Raw genomic sequence first — 20,076 nt, 5'->3', positions numbered from 1 at the left:
TCAAACAGGGTAAAAGTATCGTCTACGTAGCGGAACCATGCCGGAAAGTTTAAAGTTTCAAACAATTTTGATTCATAATAATGCATGTAGATATCAGCCAGGATGGGACTGAGGGGGCTTCCCATGGCTAATCCCTCAGTTTGTTTGTAATATTTATTTTGGAAAACAAAATGTGTTTGTTTCAAACAGAGTTGAGTGAGAGAAATTAGCTCCTCAATTTCGATGCAAGAGAAATGAAATTCGCGAAGTCTGGTTTCTAGACATCTTAATGCACCCTCCACTGGGACATTGGTGAATAATGATTTTACATCAAAAGAAACCATGAGTAAATTACTAGGAGAAATGTTTTTAACCTTTTTTACAAACTCTATTGAATTTTTTATGGTGTAAATATTATTGTCTAATAGAGTGGAAAATCTAGAAACTAAATATTTAGCTAAAGGATACGAGGCAGTACCTAAATTTGATACAATAGGGCGGAAAGGAATACCACTTTTATGAATTTTGGGAAGAGCATATAATCTGGCACAATTCGCAACAGATGGGATAAGCGAATGTTTTAAGTTGCTTGAAATGATTTGCGAAGATTTGATCGCAGTTTTTATTTTGGATAAGTCCGAAGGTGAAGGATCTTTAGGGATCGGATTATATGGTCCTTCGTTTAAGAGTTTAGTGACACCATCGATGTAAGTGTTCTTATCCATGACGACTATCTGGCCACCTTTGTCGGCCTTTGAAATGATAATATCCGGGTTAGAATGAATTTCGCGCATTGTAGCTCTTTCTCTCGCAGTTAGATTTGGTTTTAAAGGTTTATTATTGAATTTCACATTATGAGCGATAAGATGCCTAATCATTTCTTTCTGTGAATCTGAAACTTTACTGAACTTGAAAGCTTTTTCGATAGGAGCCAAAATCTTTGGAATCGAGGGTTTACAGGTTTGTGAGAAGTTAAAATTATATTTTAGAATTCTCTCTTGTTCTTCTGAAAGACTAACATTAGAAATATTAACTATTGGCTTGATGTTTACAATGGGAAGATTTTTTGAACTACTTGAACTGGAAGACTGTAAAAGAAGTTTTTCGAATTTAACTGCAAGGGTGTTTTTATGACGGTTAACTGCATTCTCCGTTCTAGACCAAGACTTTTGTTCAAGGGCAGTGAATTTTGGATATGATTTAGCGAGTTCCAGATGAAGCTTATAGAGTTCATGTTCAATTTTGGACAATTGTTGACGTGTATCCCTTATCACGGACCGAAGTAAGGCAAGCTTGCAATTTAACAGAATTCTTGAAACGCGACTCGAAGGTTTTTGATTAGATTTGATTTGAATAAAATTGGGGATCAATTTTTTACATTTACATTTAAGTAAAAAATCAAGATGATTCAGGAATTTTTGCCGTTTCAGGCGTAATTTAGTGAAACGATTAACGGATGAAGGCATGATAAACAATGCAAAAATCAAACTAAATTAACTGAGCAATAATAAAATACACACAAAACACAGAAAAATCCCTCGCTGAAATGAATAGAAAACAAAACGTTTCTAAGCAAAATACATGAAATCAGACAAGCAAAGCACAATATCCAAATGTACAAAACATAAACATAACTTGAAAATTGCAAAAATGTACTCACCGAAACTCCTACAATCACAAAATGGCGGCCACACCACGTGCAAAAAAGAAAGCAAAATATAAGCCTGTTTGGGGCTTCTATAATTAAGACACAATAACACGCCGAATAAATACTAATTCAGAAGTCAAACAACAAAAATCAGCGTTATACCTACAAAATTTTCACAGGACTAGTTTCGATGGTTTTACAGAACCATCATCTTCAGCTGCAAAACCGCAAATGAACAAGATAGGAAATAATGATTAGATAAGATAAGAAAGGCTGGACAAGAATAAGCAAGTGGCGCCATCTGTTGGCGAAACCAGAACTAAAACATAATTTCTCTAAAAGCCGAAGGCAAATTTGGATTGGAATTAGGATCGTTAACTAGAACAGAAAGATTTCTATGAATGTGAAATGCCTCTAGAAAATCCAGTTCTCCAATGGAAGATGTTTTTTGAATAATTTTGGCAGCAGAAAAATTGAAAGTGTGATTTTCGGACCAACAATGTTGAGCAACAGAAGACTTCTGTGTTTCCTTTTTTCTAACATATGCCTCATGTTCTTTGACGCGAAATTTTAAGGCTCTCTTAGTTTGGCCAATGTAAATTAAACCACACTGGCAAGGAATCCTATAAATACCCCAGGAATTCATATCCGGAATGGGGTCCTTGAGTATAGAAGTTGGAATTTTATTGATGGGAGAATAAACAACCCGAAAGTTAAATTTCTGCAAAATATGTGCAACTTTATAGCTAATTGATGGAAAGAAGGGAATGACAACAGAATTTTTATAATCTCCTAAAATAAGAGTGTGGCTTTTAGTGTGTTGAGATGAGAATTTTTTAACTGCTTGATTAATAATGTTGGGTGAAAAGCCCCTGTCAATAGCTATTGCTTTTAAATAATTTAGTTCTTCATCAAGGGCGAATTTGGAGGAGCAAACTTGAAGAGCACGGAAAACATAGGAATAAAATGAAGCTAACTTTTGTTTAGTCGGATGACATGATTTAAAGTGTGGTGGAAGGCAAACCGATGAAGGTTTACGGTAAACTGTAGTACTGAAGTTGGATGTGTTACGTGTGACCAGAATGTCGAGAAACGGAAGAGAATTGCAAGTCTCAAGTTCATTTTATTGATGGGAGAATAAACAACCCGAAAGTTAAATTTCTGCAAAATATGTGCAACTTTATAGCTAATTGATGGAAAGAAGGGAATGACAACGGAATTTTTATAATCTCCTAAAATAAGAGTGTGGCTTTTAGTGTGTTGAGATGAGAATTTTTTAACTGCTTGATTAATAATGTTGGGTGAAAAGCCCCTGTCAATAGCTATTGCTTTTAAATAATTTAGTTCTTCATCAAGGGCGAATTTGGAGGAGCAAACTTGAAGAGCACGGAAAACATAGGAATAAAATGAAGCTAACTTTTGTTTAGTCGGATGACATGATTTAAAGTGTGGTGGAAGGCAAACCGATGAAGGTTTACGGTAAACTGTAGTACTGAAGTTGGATGTGTTACGTGTGACCAGAATGTCGAGAAACGGAAGAGAATTGCAAGTCTCAAGTTTAGTCGGATGACATGATTTAAAGTGTGGTGGAAGGAGATTGCAAGTCTCAAACGGAAGAGAATTGCAAGTCTCAAACTTGAGACTTGCAATTCTCTTCCGTTTCTCGACATTCTGGTCACACGTAACACATCCAACTTCAGTACTACAGTTTACCGTAAACCTTCATCGGTTTGCCTTCCACCACACTTTAAATCATGTCATCCGACTAAACAAAAGTTAGCTTCATTTTATTCCTATGTTTTCCGTGCTCTTCAAGTTTGCTCCTCCAAATTCGCCCTTGATGAAGAACTAAATTATTTAAAAGCAATAGCTATTGACAGGGGCTTTTCACCCAACATTATTAATCAAGCAGTTAAAAAATTCTCATCTCAACACACTAAAAGCCACACTCTTATTTTAGGAGATTATAAAAATTCTGTTGTCATTCCCTTCTTTCCATCAATTAGCTATAAAGTTGCACATATTTTGCAGAAATTTAACTTTCGGGTTGTTTATTCTCCCATCAATAAAATTCCAACTTCTATACTCAAGGACCCCATTCCGGATATGAATTCCTGGGGTATTTATAGGATTCCTTGCCAGTGTGGTTTAATTTACATTGGCCAAACTAAGAGAGCCTTAAAATTTCGCGTCAAAGAACATGAGGCATATGTTAGAAAAAAGGAAACACAGAAGTCTTCTGTTGCTCAACATTGTTGGTCCGAAAATCACACTTTCAATTTTTCTGCTGCCAAAATTATTCAAAAAACATCTTCCATTGGAGAACTGGATTTTCTAGAGGCATTTCACATTCATAGAAATCTTTCTGTTCTAGTTAACGATCCTAATTCCAATCCAAATTTGCCTTCGGCTTTTAGAGAAATTATGTTTTAGTTCTGGTTTCGCCAACAGATGGCGCCACTTGCTTATTCTTGTCCAGCCTTTCTTATCTTATCTAATCATTATTTCCTATCTTGTTCATTTGCGGTTTTGCAGCTGAAGATGATGGTTCTGTAAAACCATCGAAACTAGTCCTGTGAAAATTTTGTAGGTATAACGCTGATTTTTGTTGTTTGACTTCTGAATTAGTATTTATTCGGCGTGTTATTGTGTCTTAATTATAGAAGCCCCAAACAGGCTTATATTTTGCTTTCTTTTTTGCACGTGGTGTGGCCGCCATTTTGTGATTGTAGGAGTTTCGGTGAGTACATTTTTGCAATTTTCAAGTTATGTTTATGTTTTGTACATTTGGATATTGTGCTTTGCTTGTCTGATTTCATGTATTTTGCTTAGAAACGTTTTGTTTTCTATTCATTTCAGCGAGGGATTTTTCTGTGTTTTGTGTGTATTTTATTATTGCTCAGTTAATTTAGTTTGATTTTTGCATTGTTTATCATGCCTTCATCCGTTAATCGTTTCACTAAATTACGCCTGAAACGGCAAAAATTCCTGAATCATCTTGATTTTTTACTTAAATGTAAATGTAAAAAATTGATCCCCAATTTTATTCAAATCAAATCTAATCAAAAACCTTCGAGTCGCGTTTCAAGAATTCTGTTAAATTGCAAGCTTGCCTTACTTCGGTCCGTGATAAGGGATACACGTCAACAATTGTCCAAAATTGAACATGAACTCTATAAGCTTCATCTGGAACTCGCTAAATCATATCCAAAATTCACTGCCCTTGAACAAAAGTCTTGGTCTAGAACGGAGAATGCAGTTAACCGTCATAAAAACACCCTTGCAGTTAAATTCGAAAAACTTCTTTTACAGTCTTCCAGTTCAAGTAGTTCAAAAAATCTTCCCATTGTAAACATCAAGCCAATAGTTAATATTTCTAATGTTAGTCTTTCAGAAGAACAAGAGAGAATTCTAAAATATAATTTTAACTTCTCACAAACCTGTAAACCCTCGATTCCAAAGATTTTGGCTCCTATCGAAAAAGCTTTCAAGTTCAGTAAAGTTTCAGATTCACAGAAAGAAATGATTAGGCATCTTATCGCTCATAATGTGAAATTCAATAATAAACCTTTAAAACCAAATCTAACTGCGAGAGAAAGAGCTACAATGCGCGAAATTCATTCTAACCCGGATATTATCATTTCAAAGGCCGACAAAGGTGGCCAGATAGTCGTCATGGATAAGAACACTTACATCGATGGTGTCACTAAACTCTTAAACGAAGGACCATATAATCCGATCCCTAAAGATCCTTCACCTTCGGACTTATCCAAAATAAAAACTGCGATCAAATCTTCGCAAATCATTTCAAGCAACTTAAAACATTCGCTTATCCCATCTGTTGCGAATTGTGCCAGATTATATGCTCTTCCCAAAATTCATAAAAGTGGTATTCCTTTCCGCCCTATTGTATCAAATTTAGGTACTGCCTCGTATCCTTTAGCTAAATATTTAGTTTCTAGATTTTCCACTCTATTAGACAATAATATTTACACCATAAAAAATTCAATAGAGTTTGTAAAAAAGGTTAAAAACATTTCTCCTAGTAATTTACTCATGGTTTCTTTTGATGTAAAATCATTATTCACCAATGTCCCAGTGGAGGGTGCATTAAGATGTCTAGAAACCAGACTTCGCGAATTTCATTTCTCTTGCATCGAAATTGAGGAGCTAATTTCTCTCACTCAACTCTGTTTGAAACAAACACATTTTGTTTTCCAAAATAAATATTACAAACAAACTGAGGGATTAGCCATGGGAAGCCCCCTCAGTCCCATCCTGGCTGATATCTACATGCATTATTATGAATCAAAATTGTTTGAAACTTTAAACTTTCCGGCATGGTTCCGCTACGTAGACGATACTTTTACCCTGTTTGAAGGTAATAAAGATGATTTAAATAAAGTTCTTTCAACAATGAATTCTATTGATCCTGCTATTCAGTTCACTTTTGAACTTGAGACTTGCAATTCTCTTCCGTTTCTCGACATTCTGGTCACACGTAACACATCCAACTTCAGTACTACAGTTTACCGTAAACCTTCATCGGTTTGCCTTCCACCACACTTTAAATCATGTCATCCGACTAAACAAAAGTTAGCTTCATTTTATTCCTATGTTTTCCGTGCTCTTCAAGTTTGCTCCTCCAAATTCGCCCTTGATGAAGAACTAAATTATTTAAAAGCAATAGCTATTGACAGGGGCTTTTCACCCAACATTATTAATCAAGCAGTTAAAAAATTCTCATCTCAACACACTAAAAGCCACACTCTTATTTTAGGAGATTATAAAAATTCTGTTGTCATTCCCTTCTTTCCATCAATTAGCTATAAAGTTGCACATATTTTGCAGAAATTTAACTTTCGGGTTGTTTATTCTCCCATCAATAAAATTCCAACTTCTATACTCAAGGACCCCATTCCGGATATGAATTCCTGGGGTATTTATAGGATTCCTTGCCAGTGTGGTTTAATTTACATTGGCCAAACTAAGAGAGCCTTAAAATTTCGCGTCAAAGAACATGAGGCATATGTTAGAAAAAAGGAAACACAGAAGTCTTCTGTTGCTCAACATTGTTGGTCCGAAAATCACACTTTCAATTTTTCTGCTGCCAAAATTATTCAAAAAACATCTTCCATTGGAGAACTGGATTTTCTAGAGGCATTTCACATTCATAGAAATCTTTCTGTTCTAGTTAACGATCCTAATTCCAATCCAAATTTGCCTTCGGCTTTTAGAGAAATTATGTTTTAGTTCTGGTTTCGCCAACAGATGGCGCCACTTGCTTATTCTTGTCCAGCCTTTCTTATCTTATCTAATCATTATTTCCTATCTTGTTCATTTGCGGTTTTGCAGCTGAAGATGATGGTTCTGTAAAACCATCGAAACTAGTCCTGTGAAAATTTTGTAGGTATAACGCTGATTTTTGTTGTTTGACTTCTGAATTAGCAATATGATTGCTTTCAGAAAAACAAAATCAAACATAAATTTTGGTTTCATTATTAAAGAAAAAGAAAATAATAAAGTGATTCTGATTAAAGGAATAAAACATCTCATAAAGAAATACCTCTAAATATGTTTAAAGCAGAAAAATTGGGTACTCCTCTGATATACCGGCTCTCGACAACGAATCGCTAATAAACCGAGATATCTCGCCAAAAGCTGGCTGCGTGTTCTTATACCTGGCCATGTAATCGTATATTAGCGCTATCTTGCATTTCTGCTCTCGCCCCCATGCTCTTATATTATTCATTTTTGATGAGGTTTTCGAATTTGCATTGTTTATATAAAAATACATTCACTGCTTGTTTTTCGAGACATTAACAAACTTTCATTTACCAAGTAATGAGGTAGATGCCATATAATTGTTTCAAAGAAAAGGTCTTTTACCTGACAAACCAATATGGGAAAATGGCCACAACAGAAAGCTTTATGTTAATGACGAAATCATTTGGAGATGCAATGTTAAAATTGCAAAAAGAAGGGTCTCCATTTTGAAAATTGGTTCGTCGGTTCCAGGATATCATTCGTCACTGCTATTCGATTTATGTATTTTTGGGCAGAGGAGTTAACGTTTATGAAATAGTGTAGCAAACAGCTTAATTTGTGGGAAAGTGCTGCAGTTCGCTGGAACAATTACATGCCATAAAATAGTAATAATAAGGATAAGGATTCTTAATACTGTGGTCTTTATTTCTGCATTCGCTTTTCACGAGCTTGGTGAAATTGTAGCTGGGATCTGGCGCAAATCTAAAATTCCCAAATATGGTAGGGGTCTGCTATAACAAAGACGTACAAAAATGGTTTATGGGTTTCTTGTATATATGTCAACGTACCGAAGCAGACTTTATTGGCGACAACTTCATATTTTGAAGGCATAAAAATTTTAATATCGTTTAAAATTCTGTAAGAAGACAATAAATAAAAACAATAAATTTGTAAAAAGAAATTAATTTAAGAATGTACTATGCTTTCATGTTTCATCATCCTGATTCGCCGCTTCATAACACGTGACTCCAAGTGATCTCATCTCACGTAAACTATGCTACAAAAATCTAATTCTGTCAGTTATTATCTACATTTAATTTCAAGTTAAATTCTAATTTGGAATACAAGTGTAAATGCAAGAATTATTTCAATTCGTACGAATAGCTTACTCAGAAACTATGTAAAACCGCAGTGCTTTACTTCGCTAGTGTATTCTCATTAGAATGGATGAATTTAACCTTGAGTCAACCTTTTCTATATTTTTGCCCTTTGAGTGAGCGGTGTGATTGCATTCTAATTGACTTAATTACCGCGAATGGCCTTACGGCATAAAATTGAACTATCTGGTAAAATTTCTATGTAATTGTATGCCAGTATTGAAAGAAACAATCCATCTGATTAGAAATGGCTGCGATTTGTTTTGAAAAATGAGGCGTAAAAGGTTACCAGCGCAGATATTCCGTTCGGCATCGGTTGTACCATTATTGGCGACTTTATCGCCTGCGCCGGCAAAACGGAAAAGTACCAAATTGTGTTTACCCGATTATCATTGAGCATATTACAGCTATCCATTTAATGAAAAGATTGTTTTCGTAGAACATTTCTTAAGAATAATTTACTCACATTACACCTGTTCGCATTGCACATGGGGAAACTATGAAAACGCCCATACAGCCCTTCTCCAAGATCCGACTCGAAATAGCAAAATTCAGTGGCTTTGGCCGTGGGATAAATTAATAATGTAAAGCACATATTCATAAATGGTATTATGTTTTTATATTTTGAAGTACAGCGAAATAAACGTATAAACGCATTGTACAGTACTTAATAATATACAATACTTAATAAGACGAAATACATAGTAGCATAATAAGCTTTCCGATCTAGAACAGTAAGCAGGATATTAAAGGATGTTTGTATCTCAGTAATGACGAACTGTTTAAGCTGCAGTATTCAGTAACATATTTATTGAGCACAGGGTAAATAGGCATTGGTTTGAAAAATATTCTTAATGGTTACGAAATAGAAGACCATGACACAAACATGTATCTATTTTAAAACTAGAAAAAAGAAATGCATTGATTACGTTTGTAGAGTCTTTTAGAAATTTTTGAAGACACGAAATTGAAGAAATTTGCAATATCCTCTCAGAGTTTCGAACTCGAGACCTTCCGAATACGCGTTGAACGGGCTTCCAGTTGCACCACAAAGGCGTGCAGAAAGAAGGGATAAAATACCTTACATACAGGCCCTTTTAAAACGCGACTTGAGATTAGGACACCCAGTCGCCAAATCCTGGTGGTGACGAATAATTGTCCACCCCTTTTTAGTTCGGGTGCCACTTGAAAAGACATTTTAGAATTTCTTGAAGCAAAGAAACTGAAGAAATCTGCTTTGCGCTCGCCGGGAATCGAATTCTGGAACTCTCAAATACGAGTCGAGCTTGCTCCCAATTACATCGCGGCCCCCCAGCGTCCGAGCGGTAAAGCTGCTGAACACTGGTAGTTCGGTCCGAGGTTCGAATCCCGCGAACGGGCTGGCTGCTTGGGCGTTTTCGTGGTTTTTCCCATGTGTAACGTGTATACGAGCCAGTTTCCCTTAGAAAGTCCTCCACGAAGGCATCCCTCCCCTTAGGCAGATAGCTCTAGTGTGCTTTGACATGATTAAATAAACCTAACCAATACCCAATTACATCATGAAGGCATGCGGAAAGGAGGGAAAAAGTACCTAATGCATTCTTTTCAGTTTATTTTAACTTTGATGAATGCCTAATTATTTGTAAAATTTTCTCTTGCAGTTTATTATTACCGTTTTCGAATAGGTGTAGTTACACATAGTTTAATTTAAATTTTTTTGTTCATTGAAATGCATACAAAATAATAAATAAATGCCAAAAAATACACGTGATTTTAAAAAATGTATATAATTAATTTAGGTGAATCTGAACTACATTTATATTATTCGATATCATTCGTCAATATACAGTTAGTAAAATGTAATTGAGAAGCAGTTTTCTTATTTTGCACTAATGAAAGTAACTGTAATTCACTGATGAAAGTGCAGAATGATGATAAAGAAAAGTTGCAGAAAAATAAGATATATATTTTTTACACCATTTAAAACAATTTCATTATTTAATTTTAGTAAAAATAAAAACAAAGCTCATAATTAGTTTTGTGTTCCTTTGGTCTAGTTAAATTAAAATTAATTCTATGGTTTTATTTTAGTGGAAACAGAAGTGAATTGTGATTCAGACTTTTAATTTCGTTAAATAATATTTTTGCAAAAGTGTGTTTTGTAATTTGTTTTACAGAACAAAAATATTTCTTTTCAATCTACACAAAGCTTCTATAAAGATTAAAGGCTAAATTTGTAAAAAATAGAAAGTTGGCGAAAATAATCTTTTCATTTGCCAATTATTATCAGCTTTCAGGAATTGTAAATTGACAACTCTTTGCACCTTGTTACAGGTGCATGATTTTTTCGCAGAACTCATCCTTTGCAGTGCTGTTCAATTGTTTGATTGCTGTGATTTTCGGAATTTTTTTAGTATTTTTAAAATAATAATACTGAGTGAGATTTCATATTAGGGAACAGAGAGTAGTTTGCAGGTGCCAAATCTGGCGAGTAAGATCTGAAAATTGCGATACGTTACATGTTACATACGTTACGTTAGAAATTGGTTGAAGAGAATAGAATTCTGTAATGGCGCATTGTTTGCGCAGCAGAAACTAGTTATTAGCTTGAACTTCTTCACATTAGGATATTGAATCGTCTTCAGAAGTCTATCTATTACCTATTTATAAAGTAGAGTCACCGCCTGTCTTGCAGGAGCAAATTTCTTATGAATTATTGTTTTACAATCAAAAATAGCCCTCAGTATTGTCTTTATTTAAGATTTTTGAAGTTTGTGTGATCACGGTCAGCTTTCTCCTGTCCAACGAGATGACTGCCATTTAGAAGCATCGTCGTTGATATGCAAAGCACCAAATTTCATCTCTAGTGAAAATTTGTATGAAAAAAATTAAGATAAGTGAAATGAGTGATAGACCAAAAACGGGAACAAGTGCTTCGTTTTTCAATGTCTTATATGGTAGTTTTGTGGGAAGTGCTACTAAGCTCATATTAGATATTATTCGAAGAGATAGGTGACCATTTTTCAGCATGTGTTCCCCAACTTTTCAATGTTCTCATCTGTTTCAGACTCATCATCAACATCTTCGGGCCCGTAACCGAAGAAAAACATTGGATCATGTAAATGTCTGATTTACATTTGCTTCAAAAAATATTTTAGATGTTTCCATCGCTGTTTTTCCTGCTTTACAGTAAAACATTATTGCGGTTCTTTGCTCACTTTCAGAATCCATGACAATAGATGAACACTGGGTCAGATCAAATGATCAACTACGCAGAAAATTTCCTCGGCAAGCTGCGATATTATAGGAAAACTAACTTTATATGCCGTAGTAATAAATACTGGAAATTTCCTTTGATGGAATCTTTAAAAACATTAAATCTTAAACCCTGTTGACGTACTGTGTATAACCATGCCCTGGAAAAAGTACGGATGTTATTTGCTGTCTAACACGTTCTCTTTTAGTGACGTTTGAAATTTACAGACTACAGAATGGCAATTAAATTTGTAGTTTTGTGGTGAGTAACCCAGATGGCCGCTTTAAAAGAGTTCCGAAACAGATAAAAGCGAAATAACATCTAATTTGTACCACAGTAAGTTTTGTTATCGTAAGAATTTAAAAAAAAATCAATATCCTTCTCTCCGTTAATTTGTAAATATTTGTGTCGCCCAAGAGAAGATTAAGGCTTAATTTCGAAATTCTGCTGTTTATTTTGATAAAGTTTATAATTCTCTGTAAGTTATAACAGTTCATATCAGTATTTGAAAATAGTAATATCACTGTGGTTACTAATTGTAAGTATCTTACAGGTTTAAATGGATCAAAGGAATTTCAGCAATGTTGAGATGGTGTGGCAACCAACCGAAGATTCCGCAGCTGAAATGAAACAGTTTAAAAATTCGATAGAATCTAAATACAATGTTAAATTAAGTAAGTTTAATATTTTGGATATGAGTCGCAGGCACTGCAATTTTGTTTTCCTCGAGATGGTTTGAATTAAAATGCTTAGAAATAGAAACATTTTATTGTTATTTTTTCCCCACGACACAATATTTTAAAACTGCGAGAGTTTCATCGTCAGTTTTTTTATTTTTTATTTATTTATTTTTTTTTTATTTATTTTTTTTTTGGGGGGGGAAAACGATACTTCCCTTTCGTGACATTTTCTTCAAAAGGTTTTACCGCTGCATTTTTATCTGTGAATAAGAGTGCTTTAGGCTGTAACTACAACTGATATCCATTCATTTCTCGGAATTTATCATTCAGCATGTGTTGCGACAAATTTTTTATCAAGTAACATATAAAGCTGTTTCTGTGTTCAACGTCTAATTTATCGTTTTTCAGTAAGAAAGACTTCTTCGGTATTTGAACCCAGGTCCATCGCTACAGCAGTCAGGGTCAGTAACTACCACACCGGCTGTGCACCGGTATGGTGACACCTGCTTACAAAACGATGAGTCGGAGAATATGAGATGCGAGAAAAAGTACCTTACCTTACTTATAAAAAGCTATAAAACTGAGATCAAAATTACACGAGTGGGAAAACGATACGGGAATCCGTTAGTAGGCAGGTTGGTCAAGAGCGCCCAAGAGCAACAACTGCATACGAAAACTATTTTCTACTATTATCATCACGAAAAAGCCGTGTAAGGACACGAAAGTTTTTTATTTTCAGGTTGCTACAGAAACTCTAATCAACTATTCTACAGTTGCACGAAGGCTTTACAAGATTGAAATTTATGTGAGAAAATCAATGGTTTTTATCCCACCCACTATATTCTCCAAAGGAGCCGGTTTAAGTTGTTGACGCCGTCCTGTTCAGTAAAGCCAACAGAAATGGAGTTGTGTACTGTTTACTAACAAGTCTAGATGCAGCCTGAACTATGATTCTGGTCGCGTTTTTATGTGGAGGAAATAGGAACACACAACTTGCCTAGATCGAGGTTCTGCTATACTTATCTTCATCCATTGGAAGCATGTAAGCATATCAGTTTGCTGTAAAGGCGTTAGACTTTATTTTCGTTCGACTGCATTGGATTCGTTATGATACTGATTAATGTCTCGCTTGTTTTGAGATTTTTATAAGGTAACTCTGTAAATAATTTTCTCTTTCCTTAACGCGTTGCCGACTACCAGATGAATGTACTTGGAAGCACATTCGTCTGGTAGTCAGGAGGTCGGAGGTTTGTATCTAGACAAGGACATCACTGATACTATTTCATGTTAACTGCTCTGATAAATATCTAACTGCTTTAAAAGTGACGTCAGAACTAAAATGCGGTTGGTAATAATTCGTCACCAAGTAGATTTGACAATTAAATCTTCTTCTCGTCAGCCGGCCTTTTAAGTGAGGAGGGATGTAAGGAATTTTCCAATTTACTGCGTGCCTACAAGGAGTAATTGAAAGCCCGTCCGACTCGGGATAGAAGAGAAGGGCTAGTTCATAGAGCTTTTTCCTTTGAAACGGGAAGTGAGGAGTGATGAGGCAGTCATGTTGAAACTCACTGCAAAGACGCAAGTCCCAGCGAAGAAATAAACGTTTTAAATTTGAAAAAACAGGCTTAAAAATCCGTGCATGAAAAAATAGCTTTAATTTAGAAGAGAAGATGTTATTACTGTATACATTTATAAAGTTTTAAAAGTTAATAATACTTATTTATTAATTTTAAAATAATAGATAAAATACGCTGCGTTTTCTTAAAAGTTGCAGATTTTTATTCCCTGCGCATTTATTATTAAATCATGAAGAAACAAACTATGGCATTCATTATCTTTTCATCATCTACATACCAAGTAGGACAAGTCTATTACTCTTTCTATGATAACTATAATAACAACTTTTTAAAATTAGACCAAAAAAAAAAAAAAATTCCTTAGTTTAGCGTACTTTTGAATATATATGTCATTTTTTTTTTCTGCAGCTAAAGAAGAGGAATTTTTGTTTGACTGCTCTTAAAACTGATAGTTTTATTCAAAATTTAATTTAATCTGAAATTGCTTTTTTTAATTATTATAAGTGTTATATTTGCGTGTTTCTCCTCCGATTAATATAATAAAGAGATATTATACGATTACAGAGTACCTAAAATGCCGAGCTAGCTTTTCTTTTTACACATTATCAATGCATTCTTGTTTATTTTTACAACTAAGCATTCTGCAGTATTTGCACCGTTATTTGTGAGTTCTATTTTAGAATCATGCCTATCTCATTTATTCTTCCTTTCATCATTTTCGCAATCGGCCTCAAAATAATTTTTCTTCAACCTTAATGCAAGGAGATTTTCATCAGCACTCTGCATTATTTTTCTTTTTTGGCACAATATCGGATTTTAATAGCTTCATTTGCGGTAATCCAAGCAAATGATTTTTCATGTCATCTTCACAATTACTGCATAGAAAATGTTCGCTGCGCATTCTTACTTTCTTCACGTTAATAGAATCGTGTCTTCGACCACATGTAGCCTTTTTTTTTTTTTTTTTTTTTTTTTTTGCCAAAAGCAAATTGTCCAAAAAAGTTTTTTTTTCGTCAAAAGCAATTGGAAAAATACAGAATACAGTACCCCCCTCTTTCCCATTTCTTTGAATTTTATGGCACTTTGCTGTAACGCAAGAAGACGTTTTACGTAAACGATTCTTTACAACGGTGGTCTAAAACTTATTGCATACTGGCCAATGCACAATTTGAAAGTATCTGACGGGCAGTAGTTATAAAAAGAAAAAAAAGGCGGCGGGGACTGAAATTTTTTTAACAAACAAACAAACAAACAAACAACAAAAAAACCACTATTGATTAAAGATTTTCCTAAATATTAAAAAAAAAATAATAATAACGCAAAAGAAAATACCAAATTTATACTTATATTTTGCCCGAAATTTAAAAGTTAGTATTTGCAAAAAATTTCTGTTGTTCACAATTTTGAATTCAAACAGACAGTTAAATATTAAAATTTTTAGACTTGCATTTATTCAACTAATCGTAATATGCTGAACGCCTGAGTAATTGACTGTTAATTTAAGTAGAAAGAAATATACGAAAGCTTTTGAAAAGGGACATGCTTGAGAATAAATAATAACAACCTATTCTCTTTATTTTATTTATTAGATTTTTCTGAGACAGAAAATAAAAATAATTGTATGTAAATTAGTGTAAATATATTTGGTGTTTATTACACCTTTCAGCTACAAACCTTGTGACGTTTCGACATTCATGAAGTTTGTAATCTTGAAATTACTAAAAAGTATCATAATAAATTGTAGATACTGATTGAAAGACTAGTTATTTTCGCAGACTTATTAATTTTCAAAAAAAAAAAAAAAAAAAAATGTTCTCGTGTTAAAGTACTCAAAAACAAAGCGAGTATTATTATTGCAAAAATTCATAACTTAAGATACTTATCTTTAGACAAGTGCTAATAAAAGTTAATCAAATTTGTAACTTAAAATCTATGAACAAGTTTTATGTCACGGTGTAAATTAATTAGTTCTATTTCTAGATTTTGCGAAGTTTTGGAAATTATTAATGAAGCTTTTGATAACGAAAACAACTTAAGGCTATTAAAATCTTAAATGTTTTCTTCAAATTTTTGTCATAATAATGCTAATTAATTTACTGGAAATGTTTCAGGCAGCATAAAATTACTTCGAGGGTCGTATGTGGCCCACGGGTCGCCAATTTGACTTTACTTTACTAGAAAGTAATACGTGAGTCGCTAATTTGGCTTTGGCACTGCTTTACTAGAAAGCAATATTCGTGATTAAATTTAATTTGGGATGTCCACATTGGTGGAATATCGCTTCGCAGTAGAAAAGAACTACAGTCTTGAGAGCATATGCAACATAGTGACGTCAGATTACTTCCTGTTAACTTCCTCTACGTGGAACGCATCGAGGAGGAGTCACACAAAAGAAATGAGCTAGCCCTTCTCTTTGACCCTGCGTCCGACTGGCAATGAGGAGCTTCGGAATTTGAGTCTCGCCGAAGGCATCTCTGATGTTTCATGTTATCTACTCCAATAAATACACTGGTGTGCAAAAATTAAGGACGACACGGTTTTTTTCAATATAACTTTGTACAAAAGTTTTCCAAATCAACACATTTAATACCGTAAGATCCCCAATAAGTAAGGATATGAGTAATGTAAGCAACACTTACTAAAAGAGAAATCAGAGGGATAAAAAGAAGCTTTATTGAAAAAGTAGCATGGAGCGCAATGCGACTGAAGGCCGAAACATCCCTGTGATGGGTGTCCAGCAAGAAACATCCGGTCTTTAATAGGGGATATGATCTCCCCTGACTGCTAGGCAGGTTTCACAGCATTCTCAGCATGGGCAGACGCCCATGCTGAGAATGAAGGTGTCAATGAGTTGTTGAGGCATTGCTGCCTATTCGTCTTGCAGCGCCAATCGAAGCTCCGGAATCGTTACTGGTGGTAAGGTACGAGCTGCCAAGCGTCTGCCTAGAAAATCCCATACATGCTCGATGGGATTGAGATCCGGAGATCGTGCCGGCCAATCCATACGTTCAATATCCTCACTCCCTAAGAGCTGTTCGGCAGCTACTGTGCGATGACATGGTGCATTGTCGTCCATGAAAAGGAACTGCGGACCCATAGCGCCTCTAAAAAGACGCACATATGGAAGAAGAATCTCGTTACAATAACGGGTCCCGTTGACTGAACCTGCGTCGAGGATGTGAAGCATGATGTACGACTACCAAGCATGATGCCTCCCAAACGAGAACACCGCCACCTCCATACCTGTCCCTTTCAATGATGTTCGAGGGATGATTGCGGCTTCCCCGCTCTCTCCAGATGAGTATGCGATGCGAATCGCTACTCAGACTTAATCTGCTCTCATCTGTAAAGAGTACTCGTCCCCAATCACTGTCTCTCCAATTCCGGTGTTCCCGGCACCACAGAGAACGCCTTCTCCGATGGGCAGGCGTTAGAGGTACACACCGTACAGGGCGTCGTGCAAACAGACCACCACCGTGCAGTCTTCTGGCCACGGTAAAACGCGATATCAGTCGTCCAGTCGCCTGTGTCGTGTGTCTAGCGATTTCTCCCGCTGTCTGCCGCCTGTTTCTTCTGGCCTGTAAGGCAATATACCGGTCATTTGCGGGTGTGGTTCCTCGTGGTCGACCACTACTAAACCCCCGGATAGCTGTTCCTGTAGTTTGAAATTGTCTCCAAAGTCGTGAAACGATGCTGTGAGCAGTTCCGAACTCTGCAGCCACACTTGTCACACTGCGGCCTTCCTCCAACTTCCCAATGATTCGAACTCGGGTAAAAGCATCCAGATGTCGTCTAACAGATTGATTATTCGCCATTTCTCGCTGAGGCAGCAACTCGGTGTGATTTTAACTGCTATACGGCATGCAATCTCTTTGACAGAAATTCTGATCTTACACCGACAACATGCTTTATACTACTCAGACACTCCCCCATTACGTCTATTTGCATATCTGCGCATGTGCTACCGTACAGCACCTTACTTAATCTCCTGATTGGTCTTTCTGTTCGCTCTGCCTCTTCGTTCAGCTGATATGCTAATTTTTCGACTTCGTCCTTAATTTTTGCACACCAGTGTAGTTAATCTCTCTAAGCGATAATATTTTATAACCTGATTCTTATTGTATTGCCCTTATCAACTAGTCCTTTGAGATGAAGAGTCTGGTTATTTCTATTTTCAGTTTTGTGCAATCTACTTTGTGTGATATATCGGCATATATTTCTTATTTTTGTATCAGAACTGCATAATTATTAAACTAATTAACAGACTTCCTGGGTGAAAACACCAGATGGATTTTTAAATTTCTCGCAGGGTGAAAACACCAGATGGATTTTTAAAAATCCACAGATTAAGTAACTCTGAATCTGAAGTTGAATTATTAATCGATATGATGGCAGCGAAACCATTTTACTTCCTTGTACTTTCCTTTTTACTTGCTTTCGGATATCATAATTCAACGAAAGTATCCATTTCAACCTTTCTCGAAATTATTTGAACGATGTTTTGGGGTGACGTTTGTACGTACGGACAGAATAAAGGATCGTAAAATGGATTTAAAATGGGTTCAGATGATATTCTTGACTTTTGTGCGTACGTACGCTCGCATTACCCAAAAACGACTAGCCGTAGAAGGTTAAAATTTTTTATATGTTACTACTGTAACATGTAGTTGTGCAATTCAAATTTTCCCTGCAATTGGCTGCACCAATCTTATATATATATTTCCATTATGCTACCGGGCTCGGTGAGCATAGTTTTTTTATTCATATATGTTGGTAAATTGTGCATTTTTGCAGCTATGTATATCCAAATGTATAATATCTGTATGATTGTCTGTCACCTTGTTTAATTCTCAATAAATACGGATAGGTAGAACACAGGGACCATATCATTTTTGCTCATGGCAATGATATGGTGCCCCCTGTACTTGTTCCTGTCCTGTGCATTTTTTGCTTTAAAAGTAACTGAATTATGTGGTTTTTAAGTTCCGGTTAAGGTTTTTATGCTTTAGTTAATGTGCATGCAATAGTTGTAGAATTATCAACAATTTAAAGTTTTAAGTGGCGAGTTAAGCCTAACAAACCGCCGTTTCTTTACATTTGAAACTCAGTAGAATTGTGAATTAAGTCAGTTTCTTCACCTTCAATGTCTTTTCGAGGAATGGGACAAAAGTAAACTTTCAGTTTTGTGCACCGAAAAATCTGCCTTCTTGCCCGCTGGCCGAATTGCTAGTTTTTGCACAGAGACTCTAATTTTAATTGCAAAATTGTTTCTTTTAAAAATATATAACTGTATTTGTTGTTTTATTTTTTCTGTATTTTACAGTTTTTAAGAGAGGTGTTTTAAGTTCTTATGTGTCTGTGCTTTTCCGCGAAGGGAGAACTGAATTAATTGAGTGAGAAATATATCTCTAATGAAATTCTAGGAAATAAGTTCAAATGAAATGTAGCAAAAACGTGCATAATTCAATAGGCAATATAAGGAAGACGTAGGCTCCACATCACTTGTTCTATTAAGCAAACCGTATTAGCCTGATATGCTTTAAAAAAGCTTATCCTAAATTGTTTAGTTCATTTTATGAGCATTAATTGCGAGGAATTTTTGTGAACTATGTAATAATATCCATGCATTTAGTATGCTTATTTTATTACGCGTAGAAAAAATAGAGTATTTAATAAGGGATAATATTATGGTTGCTTTTTCTGTTGTGCATAGGTAAAAAGAATTAAAGAATGTTTATTTTAATTTCAATAGGAGACTTTTGGGATTTGCACAAATGGTCAGTTGAACATCTACCAGAATTTTGGACCGAATTATGGAACAATGCAGGGATAATTTATTCAAAGAATTTTGATCAAGTAAGGAAACAAGCTGGATTTTAAAAGGATATTTATAATATGCTTGTCTTTGTTGATTTTAAATGTTTCGTAAATCATGAAATAGATTTTAAATAAAGTAGCCAAATAATTCCTTTTATTTAATATCAAGTAACATTTGATGATATTTTCATGAAAAGGAGTTATCGCATAACATTTTCAGTGAAGTAAGTCAAAGAATCGAAGCAATGCATTCCTTAAAGTTCATGAATTCAACTTCTTTGATAGCTGTTTAAATTACACCGTTCATTGTAATCTGGAATGTTTATTTTGATGAATTTCGTTAATATTTTAATGACAGTAAAAGTTTTTCCATGCTCAGTGTCATTCATTCAGAAAATTGTACGTTAATCTTAACATATTAGCAATTATGTTACTTATTTGAATTACATATAATAAACATTAAATTGTTTAGAATTGTCCGCGTCAAAACTGTTTA

General features: G+C 35.0%; 1 protein-coding gene across 3 annotated transcripts in view; it reads left to right on the top strand.

Annotated features, from left to right (window-relative positions):
• LOC118201024 (acetoacetyl-CoA synthetase-like) overlaps positions 1–20,076 on the top strand; it is a 113,713-nt gene that overhangs the window by 10,030 nt on the left and 83,607 nt on the right. For all 3 annotated transcript variants that reach the window (XM_085825854.1, XM_085825853.1, XM_085825855.1), the window contains 2 exons: positions 12,060–12,180; positions 19,516–19,619. In XM_085825854.1, coding sequence (XP_085681980.1) covers positions 12,066–12,180; positions 19,516–19,619 — 219 coding nt within the window. In that variant the 5' untranslated portion in view covers positions 12,060–12,065. The remainder of the gene's footprint in view (positions 1–12,059; positions 12,181–19,515; positions 19,620–20,076) is intronic.

This window comes from Stegodyphus dumicola, chromosome 10 (assembly GCF_044657685.1).
Source record: "Stegodyphus dumicola isolate Sdum_Otavi_A_Nest chromosome 10, ASM4465768v1".
NCBI lineage: Eukaryota > Metazoa > Arthropoda > Arachnida > Araneae > Eresidae > Stegodyphus > Stegodyphus dumicola.
This window is presented reverse-complemented; position numbering and strand designations above follow the sequence as displayed.